Source organism: Triturus cristatus, chromosome 2_1, assembly GCF_964204655.1.
Source record: "Triturus cristatus chromosome 2_1, aTriCri1.1, whole genome shotgun sequence".
NCBI lineage: Eukaryota > Metazoa > Chordata > Amphibia > Caudata > Salamandridae > Triturus > Triturus cristatus.
This window is the reverse complement of record NC_140581.1, coordinates 36,154,229-36,181,891: the sequence shown is the minus strand read 5'-3', so window position 1 is coordinate 36,181,891 and position 27,663 is coordinate 36,154,229. Positions and strand designations below refer to the sequence as shown.

General features: G+C 47.0%; 2 protein-coding genes across 2 annotated transcripts in view; one reads left to right on the top strand and one right to left on the bottom strand.

The window, feature by feature from the left end:
* The window catches only part of LOC146863663 (long-chain-fatty-acid--CoA ligase ACSBG2-like), a 309,705-nt gene that overhangs the window by 267,871 nt on the left and 14,171 nt on the right, over positions 1-27,663 (top strand). The window lies entirely within an intron of this gene.
* Positions 1-27,663, bottom strand: part of LOC146863664 (uncharacterized) — a 51,578-nt gene that overhangs the window by 21,426 nt on the left and 2,489 nt on the right. The window contains exon 2 of the mRNA XM_085640868.1: positions 12,144-12,232. Coding sequence (XP_085496994.1) covers positions 12,144-12,232 — 89 coding nt within the window. The remainder of the gene's footprint in view (positions 1-12,143; positions 12,233-27,663) is intronic.

Below are 27,663 nucleotides of genomic sequence, written 5' to 3'. Positions count from 1 at the left end.
TCAGCATCCGGGGGATATACAGCTTCTTTAAAGAGGCGTAAAGCCCGGAGCTTCAGGGGCTGGAGGCGGGCATGTTCCAGCCTGCAAAAGTAATCCACCAACTGTTGTCAGAGTTTGGTGAAGTTAGTGTCTCAAAGCTGCAGGCGCACCGTGAGCAACTCCATTGCCATTGTGTGCCACAGGCAAGTGAACTAAACAGTGATCAGAGGCGTTTCAGCCCTTTTCTAGCAGCGCCAAGCATATTCTATTCTATTCTAAGGTTTTGGTAAAGCGCAAACAGCTGCCCCAGCAAGGAGACGTCCCGGCGCTAGGGAGAGTCACAGTCCCCATCCTGAGCTAGAAAAAGAAGGGAGGAAGGGAAGGTTAAAAACGGGGAACAGGTGTGTCTTGATGGCCTTATGAAAGGTGGGGAGATTTTCTATACAGCGAATGTTTAGAGGAAGGGCATTCCAGAGCTTGGCTCCCATGGTCCTAAAGGAGCGGCCGCCAATGTGGCAAAGCTTTGTACGGGGGATGCTCAGAAGATGCTGGCTAGAGGAACGTAGATCACGTCGAGGAACATAAGGAGTGAGGAGAGGTCGTAGAAGTATAGGGTTTCCGAGTTTGAGAATTTTGAAGATCATGATAAGGGTTTTGAAATGGATCCTAGAATTCACGGGCAGCCAGTGCAATTTGCGAATGGTGGCTCTAACCGAGCATCTGCGGGGAAGGCCAACTAATGCTCGTGCGGCCGCGTTTTGCACGCGTTGCAGTCGTGCTATTTCTCCTTTATTTGCACCAAGGAGGAGGACATTGGCGTAGTCCAATCGAGACAGAATGGTCGCTTGGATGATAAGTTGGCAAACTTTAGCGTTAAAAAAACCTAATATAGGGCTGAGACTTCTCAGCAGACCAACACATGTGGCAGCTACTTTCTTAGTGTGTGTCTGGTAGATGAGTGAGGCATCCATCCAGACTCCCAGATTTTTAACAAGGGACTTGGGAGGGGGGGTAGGGCCCAAGGATGACGGCCACCAGTGCTCATTCCAGTGGCAGGTGTTTTTACCAAGGAGCAGCACTTCTGTTTTTCTGGCGTTCAGCTGTAGGTAGTTATCTGTCATCCATTGGGCCACTGCCGCAAGGCCATCTCTGAATCTAGAGGCCAAGATGGAAGGGCCTTCCGTGAGAGTGATGGTCAGCTGTGTGTCATCAGCATAGGACACCAGCGTCAGGCCCCACTCTTTAGCCACTGCTGCAAGTGGCTGCACGTAAAGGTTAAAAAGGGAGGGGCTCAAAGCAGAGCCCTGTGGAACTCCCTGTGCCATCGGATGGGGTTTGGATAGGAATGGGGGGGCTGACACCCGAAAGGATCTATCTTTGAGGAAGGAGCCGAACCATGTCAGTGCAAGGCCAGAGACTCCGACCATCTCCAGACGATTAAGAAGGATGTCATAGGATACCGTGTCAAAGGCCGCGCTGAGATCAAGGAGAATCAGCGCAGCACCTTGACCGGAATCTAAAATCGTCCGGAGATGTTCGGAGGTGGCCAGGAGGGCAGACTCCGTGCTATGGCCTGGTCTGAACCCATTTTGAGATGGGTCCAGGATGTTATTCTGGTCCATATGTTGGGACAGGATGCCATTAACATGGGCCTCTGCAAGCTTGGACAACCATGGTAGCAGAGATATGGGACGAAAATTCTCTGGTTTTGATGGATCCAAAGCGGGTTTTTTAATGATGGGTGAGACCCAAGCTTGTTTCCAGGCTGTCGGAACACTAGCAGAGGAAAAGGAAAGATTGAGTATGGCAGCTAAGGTCGGCAGAAAAAAATTCAGTGAGTCCATAAAGTGGGTGGGGCTCATAGGGTCTGCAGGGGAGCCTGACTTTACTTTCCTACATAGTTTGTTTAAATCATCATGAGAGATTTCTGGGATGTGAGTCAAGAGGGTACATTTAGGGATGGGATTGGTAAGGTTGATGGGATTGGGGGAGTGCTGTGGGAAGGAACTGTAGATTTTTTTAACTTTCTCTACGAAATATGTAGCAAGATCCTCGCAATGTTGTGCAGACGTAATACTGGGGGATGGAGATCTGTTGCTCTGAAGTTCTTGGACCAGATTGAAAACTATTTTGGCGGGGTTAGGGCTCGAGTTAATTTTGTCTGCGTAGAAAGTGGCGCGTGCGGCGCGAATGGCTTTATGGTACTTTTTTAGTGTCGATAAATAGTTGCTTTTATCCCCATTATTGTACTCTTTCCTCCACGTGCGCTCGGCTTTTTTACATTCCTTGTGCAAGGATTTAAGGGTATCATTGTACCATGGCTTGGAGGGTGAGGTGCGCCCTTTAGCCCATTTGGGTGGAATAAGAGCATCTAGTCCTTTGGTGATCCAGTCGTTAAAAGCACCATAGGTTATATCAATATCCTGGTCATCTTCTCGATGGAACTCTCCTAGAGTGACGTCAAGGTCACTGGTTAATAATTTGTGCCAAGGTCTTTTAAGGCGGCGGGTTGGATTGGTTTTATACATTGGACCCTTGACCAGTATGGTTAGTTTAACAAGATGGTGGTCCGTCCATCCCATTGGAACAGGCATCTCAGTTTTGACATCCTGGATGTTGGTAAACACCGGGTCCAAGGTATGACCGGCAGAGTGTGTAGGGTACTGGATTAGGGAGTTAAGTTGTAACGCCGATAGATCTACAAGTAGATTTTTAATAGTAGAATCGATGGATACATCAAAGTGGAGGTTGAGGTCACCTAATATAGTAAAATTTGCGGACTTAGTCACCAGAGAGTTTGCTGCCTCAAGAAGGGCATCGATAAATCTTGAGGCAGGTCCAGGTGGGCGATAGATATAAAGGCCCGACAGGGCAAAGTGTGGGCTAGTTGTAATTTTAAAGCGGGCACATTCACAACCGGGAAGATCTTCTTTGATGAAAGTACAAGAAAATTGCTTTTTGAAGATTACAGCGATGCCTCTAGCATCTCGATTTAGAGTCAGCATATGGTAGTCATCTGGAAGCGTGAGGTTAGGTATGGCAGACGTGCCATCACGTAACCAAGTTTCACAGAGAAAAAGAATGTCCGGGTTCTCATCACATATGAGAGAATTTACCTCCAGGTAGTGTTTGGTAAGGGATCTGACATTGAGTTGAAGGATCGTGAGGGGGAGGCTTTAGGCACATCTTGTGCCTGTCGTAAACGACAGGGGCTGGTTGTAGTAAAGGGGCAGGATTTACATTTGAGATGCGTGTGACCAAGTGTACCTATAATATCGACACATCTCCGTCCAGGGTTCAAGGCAGTGAGGTGATCTTTGTCGTAACGAAGGGGTTGCTGTAAAGTCCGGCCAGGGGGACTGGCGAGAGGCGATGACTTGGCGCTGACGGGCGCAGACGGGCTTGCCTTAGGCGCGCCTTCGGCGCGCCCGCTGCGCCCGTCCGCTGCGCGTCCGGTAAGTACACATGTTTATTAGGCCTGGGCGGTAAATTCCGTTCCGTTCGCGGAATTTGCGGAATTTGGATAATTTCGCGTTCCGCGGAGAACGCGAAATTGCCCAAAATCTGCGTTCCGCGACTTCGCGAAATTTTTTGCTTGTTCGCGTTCTCAATATGCGTGTTTGCGAGATATTTCACCCCGAGCACGCAAACAGCGATCGCGAATAGGAAAAAAGTATCGCGAACAAGCAATTCCGCGTGTTCGCGGAATTTCTGCGTGTTCGCGGAGATTTTTACCGTTTCGCGGAGATTTGCGTAACGCGATTACGCAAATTCCGCCCACCCCTAATGTTTATCAGGGAATCGGAAGTGGGCGGGGGCGTGGCCTCGAAGTAGGCGTGGCCTCGCAGCACGCCGTCAATGGCGGCAGTTTTGTTTGTGTTCTGGCGGTTCCGCTGCAGCGCTAAATCCGCTGCGCGGTCAGTTTCGAGGAGCAAGTCCCCAAGGTGCCAGAGACAGAGGAAGTACAGCTCTTCTAAAACCACAGGTGAATTCATGTCACAAATATTTAAAAATAAACAGTGCACCTCCCGGCTTCCGCCTCAGGAGGGTAAGTGAATCTGGCAAGAAACGCTAGCAGTCAGCGTCTATATACCGAGGGCGGGGGGCGTGGCCTCGAAGTAGGCGTGGCCTCGCAGCACGCCGTCAATGGCGGCAGTTTTGTTTGTGTTCTGGCGGTTCCGCTGCAGCGCTAAATCCGCTGCGCGGTCAGTTTCGAGGAGCAAGTCCCCAAGGTGCCAGAGACAGAGGAAGTACAGCTCTTTTAAAAACACAGGTGAATTCGTGACACAAATATTTAAAAATAAACAGTGCACCTCCCGGCTTCCGCCTCAGGAGGGTAAGTGAATCTGGCAAGAAACGTTAGCAGTCAGCGTCTATATACCGAGGGCGGGGGGCGTGGCCTCGAAGTAGGCGTGGCCTCGCAGCACGCCGTCAATGGCGGCAGTTTTGTTTGTGTTCTGGCGGTTCCGCTGCAGCGCTAAATCCGCTGCGCGGTCAGTTTCGAGGAGCAAGTCCCCAAGGTGCCAGAGACAGAGGAAGTACAGCTCTTTTAAAAACACAGGTGAATTCGTGACACAAATATTTAAAAATAAACAGTGCACCTCCCGGCTTCCGCCTCAGGAGGGTAAGTGAATCTGGCAAGAAACGCTAGCAGTCAGCGTCTATATACCGAGGGCGGGGGGCGTGGCCTCGAAGTAGGCGTGGCCTCGCAGAACGCCGTCAATGGCGGCAGTTTTGTTTGTGTTCTGGCGGTTCCGCTGCAGCGCTAAATCCGCTGCGCGGTCAGTTTCGAGGAGCAAGTCCCCAAGGTGCTAGAGACAGAGGAAGTACAGCTCTTTTAAAAACACAGGTGAATTCGTGGCACAAATATTTAAAAATAAACAGTGCACCTCCCGGCTTCCGCCTCAGGAGGGTAAGTGAATCTGGGGGCTTAGGTGCCAATCCCGGCGGGTCATGGCACGCAGGTTCACCAGCTGTATGCCCAAAACGACTGTGGTAGGATTCCTGGGCAATAGGTAGCCAATTACCAGTCTGATATGACTAAGGACCTACTTCTAGTAGATGGTCAGGAGCGGGCACGTACACCAGACATGAAGAAAGTCTTCCAGGGCACTTGTGCAGCGCCAGCACAGAGGTGAGGAGGTAGGCAACATTTTGTGTAGCCTATGTGGAGTGTAATACCAGTGTCTCATAACCTTGTACACGGTTTCCCGCTGGGGTATGCTACGGAAGACCTTCTGGATATCCCATCACAGATGATCCCATTGTGTGGGGGTGATGTCAGTGCATGTGTCCGACTGCCACCGTGACTGTTAAGACCCGCTGAGAGTGTCGAAGAACTTGATATGTATGAGAGATTAAGCCCCTGGAGTTGTCAAAGGAGCGCACCAGCCGCTCAAAAGGGGTAAAGGGGCGAGTGGCCGTCCGTGCCGAGGATGACGTCTGAACCCAATGCCGGAGTTGAATATATTGAAACCTAGCCCCCTATGAAAGCTGGAAATCCCCCTTACATTGGTCAAAAGTTTTAAAAAGTCCCCCGAAAAAGGGTCCCAAAGCATCGGACACCCCCATCTGTCCATTCCGAGAAAGAGTGCGGGTGGTAGGCAGGTGGGAAATGAGAGTTGCAAACGATGGGAGTGTGGGGGGACGGGAAGGAGGTGAGGCCTCTAGACAATGCTATTTTATCCCAGATATCAAGCACCGTTTTTGTGGGGACAGCTATAAAGGCGCTACGAAAGCGGGCTTCCCACGGAAGCCAAGCAAGATCCCAAATGGGTCGAAAGTCACCACCCTGTCCATATGAAACCAGACTTTCTCACTCTCCCACGCCATCCATTCCGAGATAAAGCAGAGGTGTGATTCCCAGTAATATTTTAACAAATTAGGACAAGCCAGCCCCCCTCTGTCTCGCGGTAACAAGAGAATCTTATTAGAAAAGCGGGGTCTGCTCCTTCCCCCAATAAACATGGTGAGCTGACGCTGAAGGCTCTGGATCTGATGCTGTGGGATGGGTGTGGGAAGGGTCTGAAATAGGTAAAGTATCTTTGGGAGTATCAACATTTTGACTGTGTTCAAACGCCCCAATCAGGAGAGCGGGAGGGATTTCCACTCTCTCAGGTCTGCTAATACGGCCTTTTTACACTCCTGTCAGTTAGCTTGTGACAAAGTGGCAAGGTCAGGGGTCAAGTTGAGCCCCAAATACCGAATGGACTGGGAGGCCCATTGATATGGGACAAGAGACTGGAGCACAGGGATCTCCTCCGCAGGGATCATAAGACTTAGGGCCCACAATTTGGCATGATTAATTTTGAGGCCTGAGACCAGTTCAAACGATTGGAGCAATCTATGAAGCGCATGTAAGGAGGTACGCAGGCGGGATAGGGTAAGAAGGTGATCATCCGCTAACAAGGTGATTTTATGATCCAATCACCCAAGTGTGACGCCATGAATATCAGGGGACTGGCGTATCATGGCAGCAAGGGGTGCTACTATGAAGGCAAATATTAGAGGGGAAAGGGAAACACTTCTGGTGGGTGCCTCTATGGATCGAGATGGGTCTTGTAAGTTGGCCGTGTACCCACATGTGGGCCAAAGGGGAGAGATAAGGAGCCATGATACTAGCGATCATCCAAGGGCCCAACCCTATTTTGTGTAGGCCAGCCCAAAGGAATACCCAATCCACTCGGTCAAATGCTTTCTCAGCATCGAGCGACAGCAAATAAGAGGGAAACATCCAGTGATGAGCCTTCCCGACTAAATGTGCGATACGTCATATGTTAGCCGCACCTTGTCGGTGGTGAATAAAACCAACCTGATCAGGTTCAATGAGCCCGGGTAGGTGAGGGTCGAGCTGCTTATCTAGTATTTTAGTGTAGAGTTTAAGGTATTTTAGTGTAGAGTTTAAGGTCCGTGTTTAAGAGCGCAATAGGGCGAAAAGAGGAGCATAGTGTGGGATCCTTCCCTGGTTTGGGGATTAAGGTGATTTCAGCCATGGCCATAGATGTGGAGGGCCCTCCGTGTCTGAAAAAGAATTAAAGAGACGGAGTAAATGAGTCTTGAGTTGCAGGAGAAAAGCGCAATCAAAAGAAACCGGTAGACCGTCCGACCCCGGGGATTTACCAAGAGGACGGTCCTTCAGAGCACCTGCAAGCTCCTCTGAGGTAATCGTGTCCTCCAAGAGCTGCGCATGGTAACAACTAATCGGGGACCATTCACAGGCTCCCAGTGCAGCCTGCACCTGTTCTGGACTGGACAATTCCCTGGCATAGAGGGACGAGTAGTATTCCTGGAAAGCTTTTAATTTAGCTGCTTCAGTGGTGGCCCATGTGACATCTTCTAATTTAAGTTTGGCTATATGGGCCTTGGCGGCCCGTGTCCGGAGGCGACGTGCCAGGACCGTGCCCACTTTATCTTCCCCCTCATAATACCGTTGTTTCAGAACCTAGAGAGCGTTTTCTGCCTTGTTGGTTCTATGCGCCCATAGCTGGCCTCTAAGCATGGCGAGACGTCATTTATGGAGCACCAGAGGATGTTCCTGGGCCAATTTTTCAGGCAGCCGCTGGTGAAGGGTAGGTGCTTAGGAGCTAGCACCCGACGCAACCCCAATAGGGTGCGGGCATCCAGCGGTGATTAACCTAGGGAGACTGCTCCCATACCTTGTGAGGGTACCTTCTTTGCTTGGACACATCTACATATCGAGATTTCAGACAACACAATAGGGTGATTAACCCTGCGGTCACTCCCAAGCTACCTCTCACCCATTCGGGTTACCATCTCTATTCTAGAACCCCTCTTTTCTGACGTGCACACTCACCACAGTAGTTAGGTCCTGAAGAAACGCCACTGATCATTCAGACTCCCAAGTCGTGAAACATGTCGACCTTTTGTTCAGTTACACGGGCACATTGGGCCTCATAGTATCTCACCAACCTTCAGATTTTTTGACCTACCTGGGGCACCACACTATTAAAAAGTTTACTAGTGGATACCCTTAGGTAGTTTTATTTATTTATTCCTGCACGCACCTCACCACCTATTTCACCAGATCCACCCCACACACCTGCATTCACCAAACGACTTTTCTCTTAAAAGACCTCCGTTAAAATGACCCTTCAGGGCCCATCGGGCATTGCAGCGCCGGCCCGACGAGGAGCAAGAGCCCGATGATGAAGCATGACATCCTTCGGGGTGTGTGGGGGCAACTAAGAGGCAAGACTTGGCCCTCCCCTTCGGGATTGGATCCTGGATACTGGGGACGAACCTCTATGCCTCTCTCTTTTTCATCCTCCTCTTCTCATCTTTCCTACTCTACATCTTTCTTTTTTTGACAGGGTGACACCTTGCACCCTCCAAACGGAACACTGTCCCTTGTGATTTTACAGTCATTTGTGGAGCACGGACACTGGACCAGAACGAGCTCCTGGTACACCCCTCTCTTTTTTTGACTTACACATTTTTCAAGTGCCTTTATGTCCCGAGAAAGGCTGTCTTCGAAGAGGCGGGATTCCCGAGCTATGGCACTGGATGTAATGCAGCCTCAAATCGTGGCCTTAAACGCGTCCCAGACCACGGGAAGGGAGGTCTCAGGGAGGTCATTAGACACGAAGTAGGACGTGATAGCATCCTGAAGTACTGCCGTATCCACGGGGTCCCGAAGAACTTGGGGGGGAGGCGCCCCCGGGGGGGAGTGGCTTGAGCGAGAGAAGTGATCCTGTATGAGAAGTTCCACATGAGCGTGATCAGAGACAGAAATGTCAGACATAGAGGCAGAAAGGGTGTCTTTAATCAGAGAGTGTGAAACAAAGATGTAGTCGATGCTCGAGTATGAACGATGGACATGGGAATAATAAGAATAGTCATGGTTGGTTGGGGAATGATAGCGCCAAATGTGCGTTAGGCCAAGGTCAATTAGACGCCTTTTTAAGTCGGAGGACATAGCCCCTGTTCCATGAACCGAGCCATCGCTGCGGTCAAGTCCCGCTTCCCAAAACAGGTTAAAGTTGCCCCTCAGGATTAGGTGAGAGTCATCATGAGTTATCTGTTCCTGCAGTAGGCCCCTAAGGAAGAGATCCTGAGCCTGATTCAGAGCGTAGACATTGCAACGGGTGGGGATCCGCTGCCCGATCTTGACCATCATTTTGAGAAGTTGTCCTGGTGGATGCCTGCCCGACAGAGGATAGCCATCCCCGCCAATTTAGTGGGTGCAGATGCCCAGCATTGAAGAGGGTATCGAGGGTAGGCCATGCGATAGACATCCTCCCTCGGCAGGTGAGTCTCCAGCAGGAAGACAATGTCCAGATTTTGCTGTAATAAATATTGCCATATCTGGTGGCGCTTGGCGGGGGAGTTAAGACCCTTTACATTAAGGGAGAGTAGTTTCAGATGGGGGATTGAGGCCATGGTACAGGCGGGTCACGCGCAAGTGCCATTGCAAGCAGAGGAATTGGAGTGGAACGCAGTGCCACCTCACCACCCCCAGAGTTTTTCCAAAGAACACAGGCAGAGTGGCGGCACGTCGCAGAGCCAAGCGCAATGCAGAGGGAAGGAGGAGCAACATTCACAGAAGAGAGCACACCCATGATAATTAGGACCACCCTCCCGCCATAAAAGGAAAAGGAGAGAAGAAGGAAAGGGAAAAAAGGAGCATAAGAAGAGAGACAAAATGTCCAAATGTAACAACGGCCAATGTAGGCAACATGACCTTTTCCAGTCCAGGAGGAAGCCAGGCTCAACGGCACAGGCCATTCCAGAGATGTCACTCTCTGAGGAATAGGAGAGGAAGCAGGTCTCAGAAGATCAGTGTCAACGTCAAGGAGCACATTCCGGTGCCGCTGCCAGGATGCAGTTGAGGCGAGGGGAGATCAGGCCAGGAGGGTGGGGAACCGACCCCACCACCGCGTGGGGCTGATGCAGGTGATGTAGATCCAGGGAACGTGCAGGGGTACCTAAAAGTTATTTCTTACAGGGCTAGGAGCCCGAGGGGGATCGCCCACCATCTAAAGAGAGGAGGTGTTGGATAATGTCTTGTTTAGCTTGAGATGAGGCACGTTCTCCTCAATGGGACGGGCGTCTAGACCAGTGTTCCTTAGCCCATTGAGGTTTTCCAGGTTCACGGTTCAGGGATGGCAGTCTAAAGGGGCTGGATGGTGGAGTGACTGGGAGTTCAAGCAGCTGCGCAGCCTCTTGGAAGAACCGCAGCATCCGGAGCTTTGATTCCCATTGGAAAATGAGTGTGAATGGATGGCCCCACTGGTACCGGATGCCCAGCTCCCTGAGTTTGTCGGTAATGGGTTTGAAGTCCCTGCGGCGACGTAGCATGGTAGGGGCAAGGTCCTGGAACAATTGTATAGTAGTGCCCTTGTAGGTGAGCTCCGATTTGGAGAGCGCCACTTTGAGGATGGCCTCCTTCTCCGTAAAGAAGTGAACCAGGGTCAGAATGTCAGTAATGAGGCCAGGGCGACGAGGAGGACCAGACACTCGGTGGGCGTGGTCCAGGGCCAATGGGGATGGATCTTCATCCCCTCTGATTTCTTGAAGCAGGTCTGCCACAAAAGTCATGATGTCCGAGCCCTCAGCCCCAACAGGGACCCCCCTTAGGCGCAAGTTGTTGCGGCGGCCCCTATTTTCCAAGTCCTCCTGCTTGATCTGCAGCTCGATGTGCTGTTCCTCCAGGGTGGCTAGGCACTGCCATAGTTGTTCCTGGTCCTCTGTGGGAGCGTCGACTGTCTTTTCGAGATCATCTACCCGTCCTCCAATCTCCACGACATCTCTCCTGAGCTCCTTGACGCAGGATTGAACCTCTGTTCGAAGAGAACCAATTTCAGATTTGAGTTCCTGCATGAAGCTGGCCATGAAGGATTGGGTGACGGGATCAGAGAGCCTCCCCCGCCGATGCTGCCATTTCTGCTACAGGGGCAGAGCCCGGCTTCCTCCACAGGGCAGTCACAGGGTTATCCTTCGGAGGTGGAGTAGTGTCTTTCCCAGCCTTTGAGCGAGTCATGTCCCCTCGGGATCCCACCTGCCGAGCAGGGGGTCCAGGCCAGGGAATGCCACACAAGGTCAGATGGCGTTCCAGACAGATGACAGAGAGCGTCTCAGTAGGCGGTAGCAGAGTGCTCCCCAGGTGAGGGATGGGTAGTCAGGGGACGTGCCTCCAAAGTCCCGGGACCACCCAACTCTCCACCATCCGCTTGAAAGAGTCCAGGTCTCAGGCCAGCGCAGCACAATCGAAGAACCAAGGTCCAGGCCAGGCAAGTGGCATGAACAGGGGTCCCCTCACAAGATCACATAGGGGCGTGCCGCCTTCGCCTTCCGGGTTGCAAGATTAGGAAGGAAGGGCGACGCCCAGGGCCCAGCTGCAGCACGTATCACAGTCCCACTGCACGTCCAGCCAGCAGGTGCCGTTGCGCTCCCCGGTGCAGGGAGCGACATCTCAGGACACCCAGTAAGTATGTCGACGGTAGGGACCGTCCAGCGGCTGGAGGCACGATGTCCACTGAGGCGCCAGCAATACCACGTTGTCAGAGGGCGCCTCAGCCGAGGGGCACCACGCCAGGGGAGAAATAGAGCCGAGCTCCCAGGCCACAACACTCCCCACCCGGCGTCTCAAGTGATGTGCGGAGTTCACCAATGTCCAGGAGGATGCTGTTGCAGAAGCTCCCCAGGGCCTAGCAGGGAGTCAAACGGCAGCCAAAAGTACCCCCACTCTGGACCACCCCAGGGACACTCCAGGATCTGCAGAGACACTTGCGCCGTCAGTCAAAGGGAGTGCAGACGGCCTGTGGGGAATGACCAGGCAGCGATGGTCAATGTGCACTCACCAGGGGTCTTCAGCGCCATCACCACAGGGCAGCAGGGAGGCAGGTCAGGCTGTAGGTCTCCACTATTTGTGCCCAGGAGCCCAGAATGGCAGCGGAGTCTGCGCAACAGGTCAACGTGCCCTCTAAGCACCCACGTGTAAGGGCCTGGTAATTGCGGCCGCTGCCTTAGACCCCTGGAGGAGATATGGGATGTGGCGTTGGAAAGATGTGGGAGGCCCTCACCTGGCAGGAGCTATTCAGAGCTCTGTAGAGGCCCAAGGCTGAACAATAAACGTTTATCAGTGCTAAACCTACAAAATGTGCCTCTTTTGATGTTCAACCAAGTTAGACGCGCACAAAGCTCACCTGAAACGTGCTTGCTACTATCAAACTGCTGCCACTTACGAGTCGACGAGCACAGGAACGTCGTGCCGTATACGTCAAACGCATTCCATCTTCAAGGCAAAGCCGAGTCAATTGACCAATAAACAGACACTTAGCTTTATTTGTATTATCTCAACGAAAACAGGGGCCCGTGTATGTGAACAGGAAACATCCCCTCATGCGAGAAGTGGAAAATAAAGAGATCAGTGTGAAAACAACTTAAATGTGTAATAAAACTGCAGGATTTCATGTAATACTCACGTTAGTAAGAAAAAGGTTTATACAGGTACCAAAGCAGTCTATGTGAGAAGCAAGTGAGAGCGAATTATATGCAAGAGCATAAAGTTTGTGCAAATCCTTTACATGAATAGAAAAGGGACAAATGTTGACAACTCGAATACCCCATTGCCCATTATCACTAATTACAAAAAACACAATAATTCGTAGTGATCATTTAAGCCACCTGTTATGGTGGTCCCAAGGAGTTTTATCCAAAATGTTTCCCTGCGTGCCAATGATGTGTTGAAGTCTAGTACTGGGGTTTGTTGAATTTTTTCCAAAATAGTAAATCTAAGTTGGGGGATAGTGTGTGGGGTATTAACCCAGTGTTCTGCTAAGCATGAGTTGAGATTTTTATTGCGGATCATGCTTTTATGTTCTATAATGCGGGTCTTTATTTTTCTTGATGTTCTTCCTACATATGTGGTAAATAATTTTCCTTTACCGGGACTGAATTTGATACAGAAACATAATAAAATAGCTCAGTAAAATGAGAGGCAGAATCCGTGGTATTAGAGGTTCGGAATGGGCTTTATTCCAATACTCGATTATAATCGGATGCTCCAAGTTCCGTCACCACGAAGGTTCAGGAAGTGAAGTACACACATTATTGATATGAAATGACTTTTATAATACATACATTACAATGAAGCGAATGCAATAGGCGTAACAATTGATAAGAAAAATGACGATATATCTACGTAACCAAAAAATGGGTGTAATAAGGAGTAAAAAGGAACATAATTGGTTGTGATGTCATGTATAGGTGGATCTATAAGATAATACTTGGCATAGATGCGCGCGCAGCATTATGACGTGTGATTGACGTGTAACTAGGGGGTGAAGGGGACTTGACATTTAGCTCTACATGTGGAGACAAAAAGTCTGGGGGGTCAAGTCAACCTAATCCCAAATCATATCTAACATCCTATGTTTAAAGAACTATGTTATCCACAAAGGAAGGACTCTCGGACAGAATCTATTCTATACTGACTGTGCGTGCGTGTACAAGCGTCTAAGTGTCTACACTAAATGCGAGGGCAGGAATCTTCCATAGTAACAGGGCTATGAATTACTTGTATTAAGACAGAGAAGCCGGGCCCTTTGCTTGGTAGCTGGAAGAATGTTTACTTAAACTACTAGGCAGGAATGCATCGGCTGAGGGGGAAGCAGATAACTCGAAGGTGAAATACAGTTCTTGGCAGAGAATAGGCTGATGTCAGGCTTCATGAGCCGCGCAGAGAATGAGACAAAGTTCATGGTCACAGATGCAGGCTCAGACTGGAGCTTTCAGAGGCAGAAGGCAAGAAGAGTTTTGATGACAGAATCAGGGCCTACTTGCTTGGACTGTAAAATGGCATAAGTGAACCATATAAAGCCGGTGGCCTTTTGTACTTAGGAATGGAATATCCGGCCTATTCATGGTGGATCTGACAGAGGGCATGTTGACGGTGGACGCACATGTGTTTGCGTCTTCATAACTGGAACTGGAGGGAACATACATGTACTTGTAACATGTACATAGAACCGTTGGGGTCCAAGATAGGGGACATAACTGACCAGAAAAATCCATATTTCCACATTCCCTCCTTGTCCCCTACTTGCCCATCAAGAGACATCAATCTTCATTAATCCATCGATTTGTTCATATAGCATCATTTGTTCTTCTTTCTTCTTCCGGGGTCTTGAATGAAATCTTGGTGGTGGAATACACAATGTGGCACACAGACCACAAATCGCTGGTCCACATTGCAGACATAGACAGCAACTGAATAGTATGAGAAGGCCAATACCTAGGAAGGATAGAACTCTCCATCCCCAGGCTGATATCACACTCCAAAACCAATTGGACCAAGTCCAAGTGCCTGGGTTCTGGTGTATCTGGCTTACAATCTCATGAAGGCGAGTTATAGCTTTATATACAGATGGCGAATTTTCTGGTATGAAAATGCAACAGCTTGATCCGATGACCCTACAAGCTCCGCCCCTATCAGCCAGGATGACGTCAAGGACAAGACGATTTTGAAGCACAACAATCCGCATAGCAGACTGCTCTTCTGTTAAATTGCCTAAGGCGGAAATAGTTTCATTCACTACTGCTTCAAGGGTTCTAGTTAATCTACGTATCAGCTTACTATTGGTAACTGTACCTATATAGGGAAAGATGCCTTTATTGAAATCTACATACTTGTCCCATGCCGTCTCAGTATAATCGACAATTGGGAGATCTCTCCGCTCTCTCTTGTGTACTAAATGAATTTTTCTATAATAATCAGGAGGAGCTAGGAAGACAGGTGGCAAAAGGAATGCAATGTAGCAGGTACCATCCCAATCTAGAGGTAGACGCATATATGCAATCTGACCACATATAAAGTAGGAGTGGCGATAAGCTCTGAACGAGGATTTGCCTTGATCACTGAATTCTACTGTAGTAGTGCATTTACTATGGCCCATATGTATGGAACCAACCTTTCTTACACACAATTCACCTTTTGCTGGGAATACTGACATGGTGGGTAAGACTAGTTCAACTTCGGTTACGACATTTAGAATCATGAGATTAGGTGTAAAATTACCTAATCCATATACTTCATTTTCTAGATCAGTTCCTGTTCCTTTGGGGCGACCCTCCTTGTCAGGATAGCAGACCTTGAGTAAAACTAGGTTCAGGTTTCCCCATACCCACTGATCTTGGAAAACTGCGGTGTCTGAGTCTATGGAATTGATTAAGCTAAACCATGCTCCACAGGAGCCATTATGTGTAAACGGATGTGGAAAGAAAGGCAAGACTCCTTCATAATTCTGATAGGGAGGGAGTCGGCCACACACCCAACAATTAGTTGCATTACTAGTCTGATGGGAATGATGTAACATACTAATGAAAGTGTTATTGCGCAGCGCAAGTCTATAGGACAATTCATGCGGGGGTAAGTCACTAAAAGAATGTTCTGCAATAACATTGTGAACATTTCTGGCAATAGGGTAATATATGTGCAACAACATACTAGTAATAATTATTAAAAGACTTAAAGAAAACAAGATTAATAATGTCACTATACAGTGGCTACGCAGTGATTTACAATACGCCTGTCGTTTCATCATTTTTCGTGACTGTCCATGATTCAGGTCTAGAGGATACATGTCAGAGACAGATTCAACCGCTTCACCTAGGAGAGGACTTAAACAATCAAACCGTCTGACGTTCTAGGCCTCAACTTAACTTTGTAGAGTTCGCTTTCAGTTTTTTCCACCAAAGGAAGTTTTGAATCAGTCTGTGAGGGAGTGCAGGGCACAATGTCTATATCCGAGGATTGTCCATGAAATTTCTTGATATGACTTGAATGAATCCAGCCCTTGCGGCCCTCAATCTTCACGGCTGTTCTTGTGGTCAGCAGAACCAACTTGGGTGTCTTCCACCTGGGCTCCAGCTGAGTCTTTCGGTCGAAATTTCTCACAAATACAATATCACCCGGAACTACGTCATGGGGTTTCACCTCAGTGTTGTCGGGAAATGCTGCAGCAACCTGTGAACGACAAGATTGTAGTGCAGACATCAAGGAAGCCAAGTAATTTGTCAGCATATTACAGTCAATATCAGTTATTTTGCGTGGTACAGGCGTCCCCCACATATTTGGTGGTCTGCCGAAGATCACCTCATACGGGGATAGCCCTGTTCGAGAGTGTGCTACCATTCTCATGTAAAAGAGTGCAACTGGTAATGCTACTATCCAGTCGACACCTTTCTCTCTGCATATTTTGGACAGTCTGATTTTCAGTATCTGATTATGTCTTTCTACGAGACCTGCTGCTTCGGGGTGTCGGACACAGTGGAATTTCCACTGATATCCTAGCAGAAGTGAAACATGTTTCATTAATTCGGATGAGAACGGCTGGCCGTTATCTGAGTAGACAACACGTGGTAAACCATAGCGTGGGAAGAATTCTCGAACTAACTGTTTGGCAGTAGTCGGGGCAGTGTAATCTGAAACCGGGTATGCCTCCGTCCAACGAGACAGAGCGCAGACAACTACGAGAACATATTTGAATCCTCGACATCGTTCCATCTGGATATAATCCATCTGGAGGACTTCAAAAGGGTGATCAGGAGGATGAAATCCACCCTGTTCTACGGGAACGCTTTTTCCTGGGTTGAACTGGCAACAGATCATACAGGTACGGACTTTTTGTTTGGCTGCTGCTCGTAAATGTTTATTGAACCAAATGTGTTGAATGCTGTCTAGCATAGCTTTCTCTCCTAGATGCGCTGGACTATGGATAGTGTTAATAATGACTTGGACCATTGAATCAGGAAGGAACCATACAGACTTTTCCTTCGTCATCCATCCTTGGTCCGTTTGGATCCCTCCTAATTCAGTCCATTTCTTTATTTCGTCTGGTGTAGCATGTGTCTGTATGTCAATTACGTCAAGAGTAGGATCTTTAACTGTCATACAATGTGTCGGCATCGGGACTATTGTCTTTGTCATGTCGGATGTTTGTGTTTGAGCAGTCTGTTTAGCTGTTCTGTCCGCTAAATCATTGCCTTGAGAAATGATATCAGTAACCTTCGTATGAGCCTTACATTTCATAATTGATATTGCAGTAGGTAGATGTATTGCATCTAATAAGGCATGAATGAGGGGTCCGTGCTGAATGTGGGCACCGTGGGAAGTTAAATAACCTCTCTCTCGCCACAGCACGCCGAAGTCATGTACAACTCCGAATGCATAACGTGAATCAGTGTATATGTTGACTTTTTTACTTGTGGCTTGAATACAGGCTTGTGTCAGAGCGATGAGCTCTGCGGCTTGAGCTGACAAAGTATTTATACGATTTGTTTCAATGACTTCAGTATCTGTTGTGACTGAGTAAGCAGCCACCAACTCTCCTGTACTTGTTCTCATACATGAACCATCTACATACAATGTCAGGTCTGGATCTGACAATGGAACATCTGTCAAGTCTTGTCTGGGTTTCGTCGTTATAGTAATAACTTCAATACAGTCATGGGCTAGTGGGTCTGTTCCGGTTACTGGCAAAAGTGTGGCAGGATTCAATGTGTTACAGCGTCTGATTTCTATGTGTGGCTGAAACAGTGTAAGTTCGTACCCTGTGAGTCGTGCTATAGTCAAGTGTTGTGTTTGCGTTCTATTTACAAGAACCTCTACTGCATGTGGTACTTGAACTGTCAATGGATGTCCTAACACTATGGCATCGCTTTGTCTAATTGCTAAAGCTGTCGCTGCTACTGATTTTAGGCATGCAGGCAAAGCCTGGGCTACGGGATCTAATGTACTAGAAAAATAAGCACATGGTTTGTGTGCTCCTGCTTGTTCCTGTGTGAGTACTGACAAAGCAGTACCTTCGCGTTCTGTAACAAAGAGTGTAAACTGTTTTCTGTAACATGGTGTTGCTAAAACAGGTGCTTGACATAAAGCTTTCTTTAGGCTTTCAAAAGCTTGCGTATGTTCCTGGGTCCAAGGGAGAACAGTCGATGTGGCTGCCTCCTGGGTTGTCAACTGAATGAGTGGTTTTGCTAGAAATGCATATTGCGGGATCCACTGTCTACAGTATGAAGTGAGGCCTATGAAAGCCCGCACCTCCTTTTGTGTCTTGGGTATTGGCATGTTAGCTATTAACTGAATGCGGTCTGGTGTAAGCTGCCTTCCCTCCTTGGACAGCGAGTGTCCAAGATAAATAACTCGCTGGACACAGAATTGCAGCTTAGAAGGGGACACCTTGTGCCCCTTTTCGGCTAGAAATTGTAAAACTGTCAGTGATGCTTTTTCACATTCAGGTTCGCTTCGGGCGGTGATCAGCAGATCATCGACGTATTGAAGCAGAGCAGTGTTAACTGGCATGTGGATACTGTCAAGTTCTCGTTTCAGTGCTTGGCTATAGATGCTGGGGCTTTCTGTAAATCCTTGAGGTGCGCGTGTGAATTTGAAGCTACGTCCATTTAAACTAAATCCGAATAAATATTGGCTTTCCGGATCTATTGGGACGCTGAAAAAGGCATTCTTGAGATCGATTACAGTAAAGAATGTTGCTTCGGAATCAATGGCTGTCAGTAATGACGAGATATCTGGGACCACAGGGAATTGTGGCACAATGCATTTGTTTAACTCGCGCAGATCAATAACCAGTCGATATACTGGCGGGGCCTTAGGATCTGTTCGTTTAAGAATCGGAATTATCGGGGAATTACACACATTGGAGTCTGTTTCTACAACTACTCCTTGGGTAATGAGCTCGTCAATGATTTGTAGTAAAGCCACTACAGCATCTGGCGGTAACTTGTATTGTCGCATTCGTGGTAGCACCACTCCTGCCTTTAATGTGACTCGATATGGTGTAATATTCATGCAACCAACATCAGTAGGGCCTTGTGCCCTTAGACGTGTCGGTAAAGTCTGCAGTCGGGGATCCATGTCTCTAGATACATAGTGACCTTTAAAATCACGTAAAAACAATCTTACTCCTTCCGGAGAACAACATATTATGGCTCCTAGAGCTTTTAACGTTTTTATTCCTAATAGATTTTCTGGACATGATTTAGTAAGCAATAAATCTGTAGTTCGGGTCAGAGGTCCTATCGTAAGTGGCAGAGGTTGTGACACTTCATTAACAATAGGTTTTCCTGAAAAACCAAGGGAAATATTTTGTGAGCCTGAGAGGGGTGCCCCTGGAACTTCACTACGTTTTATGGTTGTTCGACTTGCCCCGGTATCGAGTAAAAATTTTCTGTCTTGGCCTAATAATTCACTGTGTACATAAGGTCCTTCTTGATCTACAGGTATCTCGATAAGGGGTAAGTCAACTTCCCTCTCTAGGCTTGTACTCAGGATATTCATACTGTGCGGTCTGATACATTTGTCGTGTTGTTGTCTGTGTGGCAGCAACAGGCAACGCTGGTGCAGCTGGCACGAACTGTATTGGCTGTTGTGCGGCTGGCATGGCCTGGGCATGCTGCAGAGCTCCTTGTTCATTCTGATCTTGTCTAAGTGGCCGTGATCTTTCTTGCGTTTTACCTATGGCGATATTATGTTTTAAAACTGGACAATCGTGTACATAATGACCTGGCTTTTTACAGTAATTGCATGTCCCTTTTACAGGTCCTGCTGAATCAGAATGTGTCATACCCTTTTTATGTCCTTCAGCTGGAACTGTCTGAGAAACTAGCATTTTTATTTTTGTGTCTTTCATGCGTCTGTGTTCATGTTCTTGTTCCTCTCTAATTCTATTGTGATGATACTGTAACATTTGTAACATTTGTGATGGAGTGTTACCTTGCCAGGTACTCTCGAATTTTAATACTCTATTCTTTACTTGGGGTAGGGCATTCTCGACTAATTTTGTTACAAACAGATGTGGGTATGATTCGCTGCTTGCTTTTATGCCACTATTTATACCAAAACATTTTTCAAATCGGGCATAGTAATCACTAGTGTCTTCATCTTGCTTCTGTTTACAGGCTGAAATTGTACCCCAATCTTCCTTTTTCGTAGTTAATAAACGTGGTAGTACCTGTACTAGTAAACCTGGTAATGCCTTAGTTTTGTCCCCAAGCCCTGCTCCTGCAGTTCGGGCCTTTTCTTCTGCTTCTAATGCTGACCATTCTATCTTTTGGTCTCCTACCTCCCACTCTTTTTCCTTGAGTTTTTCGTAAATACCAGCAGGCATCAATACCTTCAGTATTGTCATAATGTCGGGATAGGTATACTCCCCCATGAGTAACATGTCTTTAATTTCTCGGTGAAAACCCGCTGGGTCTTTGTCATGACTGGGTACCACTTTCTTCATTTGTAACAATTCTATTTTCGATATGGGCGTGTATACAAATACGCGCTTGAACTCGTTGTCCTCGCCCTTTATTGGGTGCACTTCTCGTAAGGGATTCTGTCTATCCATGTGATACGTGGTTCTTTCCTTGACGGGCAATGAAACATGTTCTGAACATACAAAAAGAATATATTGCTTTCTTGATTCTAGAATTTCTTTAATTAATTTAGTACCTGAACCTCTCCATCTATTCGTGAGTAATTCAGTCAATATGTCGGGTAAGGGACCAGGATCTGAATGTTGACTCCGATATAGTATAATGAGTTGTTGAATCATATAAATCCCAGCTAACCTCTGTTCATCTGGGGTGAGATTCAAAAATGTGCGTACTACTGTATCATCACTATATTTTCCGGGACTGTCCACCCAATGGACAGCTGCCCTGGCTAAATCTTGTTCATCCATAGAATCGAGAAAATGATAACCCCTTCGTTCTCGGAGTAGTTTGTCAGCTGTTTGGAACGAATGCTCGTTAGACCTTATATGGACTATGGGTGTTGGGAAACCCCTGTTATTGTCTGGACATATCGGGCGTATCGGGTCAATAAGACATCTCGTACTATTATAAGATCTTCTTTTACCTACATATGCTATAGTTTCTGACTGTCCTGTGGGCGGTCCTGACCCTTCTTCCTCGCTTTGTTCGAACTCGTCTACCTCTAATCTCTCTTCGTGTAGGCGTTCTATTTCTTTACGGATCTTTCGGCACATGGCTATTATACAATTTTGTTTATCATGTCTCCCTTCTGATATATTCTGGCTCCATCTTGTAAGAATTTGCATTGCTTCCGGGTCTACCCCCGGTCGGTCTTGATTTCTGATCACACAGTTTATGAGGAAACGTAACAGTTCCCCCTGTATCTCTACTTTCTGGTATTCCATAGCTCTGTGAATACATTCTGGATCTCGCCCTGTTTGGACAAAATGGTATATATTATCTAGATGCGCAGTCATTCCTGGTAACTTCCCTAAATACACTGCGGCTCGTCTGATACGTAATGATGCTAGGGTCACTTCGTCCTCTTTACCGGGCACGGGGTCATATCTGCAATCTATAAGAAGTTCCTTCAGCGCACGGGCACTTATGAGTTTGGGTGTACGTGAATGTGCTGACTCTTGAAAAGTAAGTTTATTTATTCTAGGCGGCGTAGAAAAGATATTGGTAGCACCTCCCGTGGCCCCATCTGGGGTGTCGGGTGTGAAAGGATTCGTCGAACGTGACACAGCAACTATAGGTGTGGACACAGCTATAGAAGTAGCTGTAGGAGCGGATGCAGAAACAGATGTGCTTGCCAGAACTTGCGACTCGATTTGTTGCTGTAGGGATACGGGTGCTGGATCTTGGCGTTGGACCTCCCTGGTATGCGGTCTATGCGGGGCGGAATTAGCATACTCGGGAGCTGCGTCATCTAAATATGAGGACAGAAAAACATCTTCTGCGGTTCTAGGATGCCCCCTTGGATGTACCTTTATTGGAAATAATGGGGTTGGCAAGTCTTTCGGTATCTCTGGAGTCGCCTTAGGTAATCCTTCGGCCAGAAGGGGATACATACCATTCATAAGGGCATTTCTTTGTCTGTCTACTTGTTCTGATTTCACTCGGATACCTTCCTCAATTAATAGATTTTCTTGAACTTTATTGGAATTCTCTTTACTCTTCTCTTCCAGTCTACGTGCTTTTTCTGTTCGTCTATGTGATTCTTTACGCCATAATTCAATGGCATCTTTCTGTGACTGTCTGACTTTTCTTTTCCATAACTCTTCTTCTACTTTTATGATGCATTCCGCATCCCAGGTTCCCGCTGTGGGCCACCTCTGACTTTCTGGTAATTCCTTGGTATAGTCTACCCATAAATCAAGAAATAATATGGCGTCTAGGCCATGTTTATGATACATGAAGTACCCTGGAGTGTCCCTAGGAGGAATGGGAACGGTTTCTTCGAGTACCCCTTTTCTTGTAGTGATCTGTCTTAGTTTCGAAAAGAACGGCATATTTAGAACTGACCTTATACTTGATTTTGAACAGACTTGATACAATAAACACGATAATGAACAGTCATTCATACCACAATATACAGAACGTATTTAAACACATTTAACATTTAAACATTAAACCTTTAACTGAAACAACAATGATGATCGTCTGCATAACTAATCACCAAGCTTAATTCTTGACAATAACTAGATACTTCGGAATACTTGATATACTGCTAAACAGTACAGATACACTGCTAAAACAGTGCAGACCGGATTTGTGTACCCAAACCCGTCTTGACCGGCACAACCTATGTGCACGTCAGAAATGCCTCCCCAGCAATGGTACTCACCGGGTAGCTTCGGAAACGGAAGGCCTCGGTAACTTGAACTTGAATCGGACTGGACTCGACTCGACTCGTCGGACACTGGACTCGACTTGGGACTTCAGACACTGGTGGGCCTCTGTATACCTCGGATCTTGCTCTCTCAGCTAGGCTCTGGTCGGGATACTTCGCACTTCTCACCGCCTCGTCTGGGTGTCGATCGCAGCCTCAGTCGCCCCCGCTTGACCGGAGGGAGATACAGGAAATCCTGCTGGTACGCGTTATTGTCCGTCCAGCTGTGGCAGGAGACCGGGCCTGCAACTCACCGCCGGCGCGTGAGATGAGAAAGTGTCCCTATTCGGGCGCCATTCATGTGGTAAATAATTTTCCTTTACCGGGACTGAATTTGATACAGAAACATAATAAAATAGCTCAGTAAAATGAGAGGCAGAATCCGTGGTATTAGAGGTTCGGAATGGGCTTTATTCCAATACTCGATTATAATCGGATGCTCCAAGTTCCGTCACCACGAAGGTTCAGGAAGTGAAGTACACACATTATTGATATGAAATGACTTTTATAATACATACATTACAATGAAGCGAATGCAATAGGCGTAACAATTGATAAGAAAAATGACGATATATCTACGTAACCAAAAAATGGGTGTAATAAGGAGTAAAAAGGAACATAATTGGTTGTGATGTCATGTATAGGTGGATCTATAAGATAATACTTGGCATAGATGCGCGCGCAGCATTATGACGTGTGATTGACGTGTAACTAGGGGGTGAAGGGGACTTGACATTTAGCTCTACATGTGGAGACAAAAAGTCTGGGGGGTCAAGTCAACCTAATCCCAAATCATATCTAACATCCTATGTTTAAAGAACTATGTTATCCACAAAGGAAGGACTCTCGGACAGAATCTATTCTATACTGACTGTGCGTGCGTGTACAAGCGTCTAAGTGTCTACACTAAATGCGAGGGCAGGAATCTTCCATAGTAACAGGGCTATGAATTACTTGTATTAAGACAGAGAAGCCGGGCCCTTTGCTTGGTAGCTGGAAGAATGTTTACTTAAACTACTAGGCAGGAATGCATCGGCTGAGGGGGAAGCAGATAACTCGAAGGTGAAATACAGTTCTTGGCAGAGAATAGGCTGATGTCAGGCTTCATGAGCCGCGCAGAGAATGAGACAAAGTTCATGGTCACAGATGCAGGCTCAGACTGGAGCTTTCAGAGGCAGAAGGCAAGAAGAGTTTTGATGACAGAATCAGGGCCTACTTGCTTGGACTGTAAAATGGCATAAGTGAACCATATAAAGCCGGTGGCCTTTTGTACTTAGGAATGGAATATCCGGCCTATTCATGGTGGATCTGACAGAGGGCATGTTGACGGTGGACGCACATGTGTTTGCGTCTTCATAACTGGAACTGGAGGGAACATACATGTACTTGTAACATGTACATAGAACCGTTGGGGTCCAAGATAGGGGACATAACTGACCAGAAAAATCCATATTTCCACACATACACAAGCCCACATAGGCATTGGATGGCGTATATGACACCCTCCGTGTTGCAATCCGAACTATGTCGTAACAATATCTTTTGACCTGTTGGGGGGGTGCAAAAGTGTTGCCCGTAATAATATTGCTGCACTGTCCGCAATTCCAGCACTTTTTCATTCCTTTATAAGTAGAATTCATTTGTGCAGGTTTGGGTTTTAAAAGTTCACGTAGATTCTTTGAACGATTATGTGCAAATAGAGGTTTATGTTGAAATACAGATCTGAAATCCGGTTCTTGTTCAATGATTTCCCAAAGGCTCCTGATTACTCTTTTGATCTTAAATGCCTGTACTGATTGTTACAAAACAAAAACTTCACGTTGTGTCTTGGGTTTATCAGATTTCTTTAGTAGATCTCCTCGACTTTTTTGGGTAACTGCAAGTTCTGCTTCTAGCAATACCATCTCAGGATAACCTCTCTGTTTGTATCTGTGCAATTGTTCCTTGATCAAAATGGCACTTTGTACTTGTTCAGATGTGATTCTCTTGATCCTGGTTAGTTGAGATGTAAGTTTTTCTAACAATTTTTAAACAATTGATTAATCAATATTGAAAGCCACAGGGACTTCAGATGTGCATCTCACAGACCTGGATATTCCCAGGCCTACCACTATTGGAATATTTAGGAATGCTTCAGAATCCATGGGTGGATGTGTGGGAACACCCATGTAATGCCTCCGTGCAACAGAGGAAGTCAAGGCAGCGACTTGCACTGCCTTGCCTTACTCCAATTTTAGCAAGCCACACAGTGCCATGCAAGGTGGTCTTGAGTGGTTTGGTAAATCCTATCTAGAGGTTCTAGCACGAAGGCAGGCGGACAAAGTCCGCCGCCACTGTAACGGTGTGCGGGACCGTCCACAAGCGGTGTGGTGGTCTCACACCTGGTATAGGATGCCACCGCCACTGTGGCAGTTGCATCTCCTATTCCCAGCATTGTGGCGGGCGGTGCTCACAGCACCGCCCGCCACAATGCTGGGAATGCACGTCATTCATTGGCATGCACAAGGTGACAGGCACTGCGCGGCGACTGCCACTTTGTCCGTGCCAATGCAGGGGGGTACCATAGGTACCCCCATGTGCACCCCCCAACTACCTGGGGGCCCGCTACGGGGCCTTTTCTTGGTAAGGTGCTAGAAGAACTAGTGTTCCATTAACAGCAGGGCTTTATGGAGGTTAAAAAACATTGCCATCTCTTTCAAGTGTGGTTCATGAAAGGAACAGCCCTGCATTGGTGGTCTTTTCTGTTTTGGGTGACCTTAGGCATGACATGGACAACTGTGATGGTCTAGTGACACCTGCCGGCAGCATTTAGTACCACTAACCATACTGTACTGCAGTAGAGGTTAGATGGACTCAATGCGACTCACACTGCCTTCAATGGTTTAGTTAGTTCTTATCTTGGACACAACCATCTTTTTGCCTCCATTTATCTCTGAGGCTAACTCCATATCCTACGGTGTGCCACAGGGATAACACGTTGCGTACAGGTTAGGCAAGTGCAACACATATGGAAAGGGACAAGGGGATTGACTACATTAGGACAAAAACCAGGGTTAAATACAATAATCAATACAACACAATAAAAAGCAGAGCGACATGTCAGCGATAGAGAAAACCAGCAATTATATATGAGGGGAGATATGACAGCAAAAGGCAGAGAGAACAAGCAAAACATTTGAAGGAGTAAGGATATATCATAAATATATAAATAAATATATAATAAATAGGGCCTGGGCATTTAGACAACATACACTGGAGGATTGGTGTCCGGACTGATTCTAGACACCCCCATTGGGTATGTTAGCCTGTATACCACCTAGCTCACAGTGTCACTAGAAACCCCTCTTACCAAGGAGAAAATGGTTCTGGCAGATATCGAACATGACAACCCTGATCCCTCAGGATTGTAGAAACAGTGTGATACTTTTCGCTCAGTCACTCATGCTCACTTTGTCTCAGAGAGATACACAGAATAAACGGTGGGGAAGTTTTCAATAAGCATTTATTGAACCAGTGTCATTCTAGTGTAAAATAGGTGTGCTGAAACAACCATAAGACAGAAACAAATATAAATGATTATAAGCTCCAATAGAGTAAAAGGATGGTAGATTCCTGCCATAGTGCTAAAACAATGAATACAGGCAGGAATTCTCCTATGATATGACCCTAACTAGAGGTATCTAAGTGTACCTAGCATGTATGTTGGTGTAAAGCCAAGAATCCCTCTAGCATAAAGTGAACCCTATTACCTGAAGTGAGAGACTGTGGGACCCCATCTTGGTCTCGGGATGGACACCCTGCAAAGGATTTCAGACCACTGCGAGCTGGAGTGTCTGCATGCAGGAACCTCAGCGTCTCGTGTCAGTGTGTCGGCATGGAAGTTCTTTTCTCCAAGAAATGGTGTTTATATACCCAAAGTGGTACCCTCAGGGTTTCTACCTTGCTGTGTCATGCTGTGTCATGTCGGACTTAGGTTGACGAAGGAGTGACCATTATACATAGTTATTATGCAATAAATGGTAGTCCTGCTGAGTTTCCAAGAATCCTCATGCATACGGGAATAGGCTAGTTTTCAGGGAAAACCCTACATCTTGTAAGCAGTATCATAACTAGGTTAAAGGTCAGTCCCAAGAACCGTGAGGTACTGTAATGGTAGGTGGGAATATAGGTTTAGGGTTAGGTGACTACATTAGCCCTTATTGGGGTACCTATATGAAGCATAACACCCACTCCTCATCTGACTGGACGACATACTAAAATTCTAACATACTATCAGGCATTTGTACGCAAACAACTAATTGGTTCAACACATTAGTGTGTTTAAAAATATTTAAAAATGTTAAGATCATAGTTTAAGCGGTAGAAGTTTTTTTAAAAATGTGTTTGTATATATAGTTTGAACAATGAGTGACTGAAAGCCATGTAGTTTAGAAAAGTATCTATTGTTTAAAATTCCAAATTTGTTTGTTTTTGTAAAAGCCAAATTTTCCCAGCACACAATGAGCCAACTGTGTATGTCTCCGGGCTGGGAGATGCAACATTACTGTTGCCTGCAATCGCAGACAACGGTCACTGCAACACCTCTTAGATCAGGTCCATCGAGCATAGATGTTCCTCCGTATTCTCCACAGCGGCTGCTGGGGATGTCTGTGTGACAACCGAGGCCTGAGTATTTATTACGGAGACGGTATTTGTTCCGACAGGAGCTGAAGCATCCTGTGGTGGCTCTAAGAATGCAGACATCAACATAGAAATACGCTGGGGACACTTCAGAACATGGACCGTTATCGGGTCCAGTAAAGCATCAACTTCCGGTGGTGCAACTGATGGAAGTGTTAGACAGAGGTCCAACATGCTTTCTTGTCTGCTGAACAGGCCTCGAAGGACAGGCAGAATACAGTCGATCCAAACTGTTCCAAATGATAGGAACCAAGATTCACTTAGTTCGCGAAGGTGAGGTGTGCCCAGATGGAGTACCATGCGATCACGGTATCGGCACTCCAAGAGTG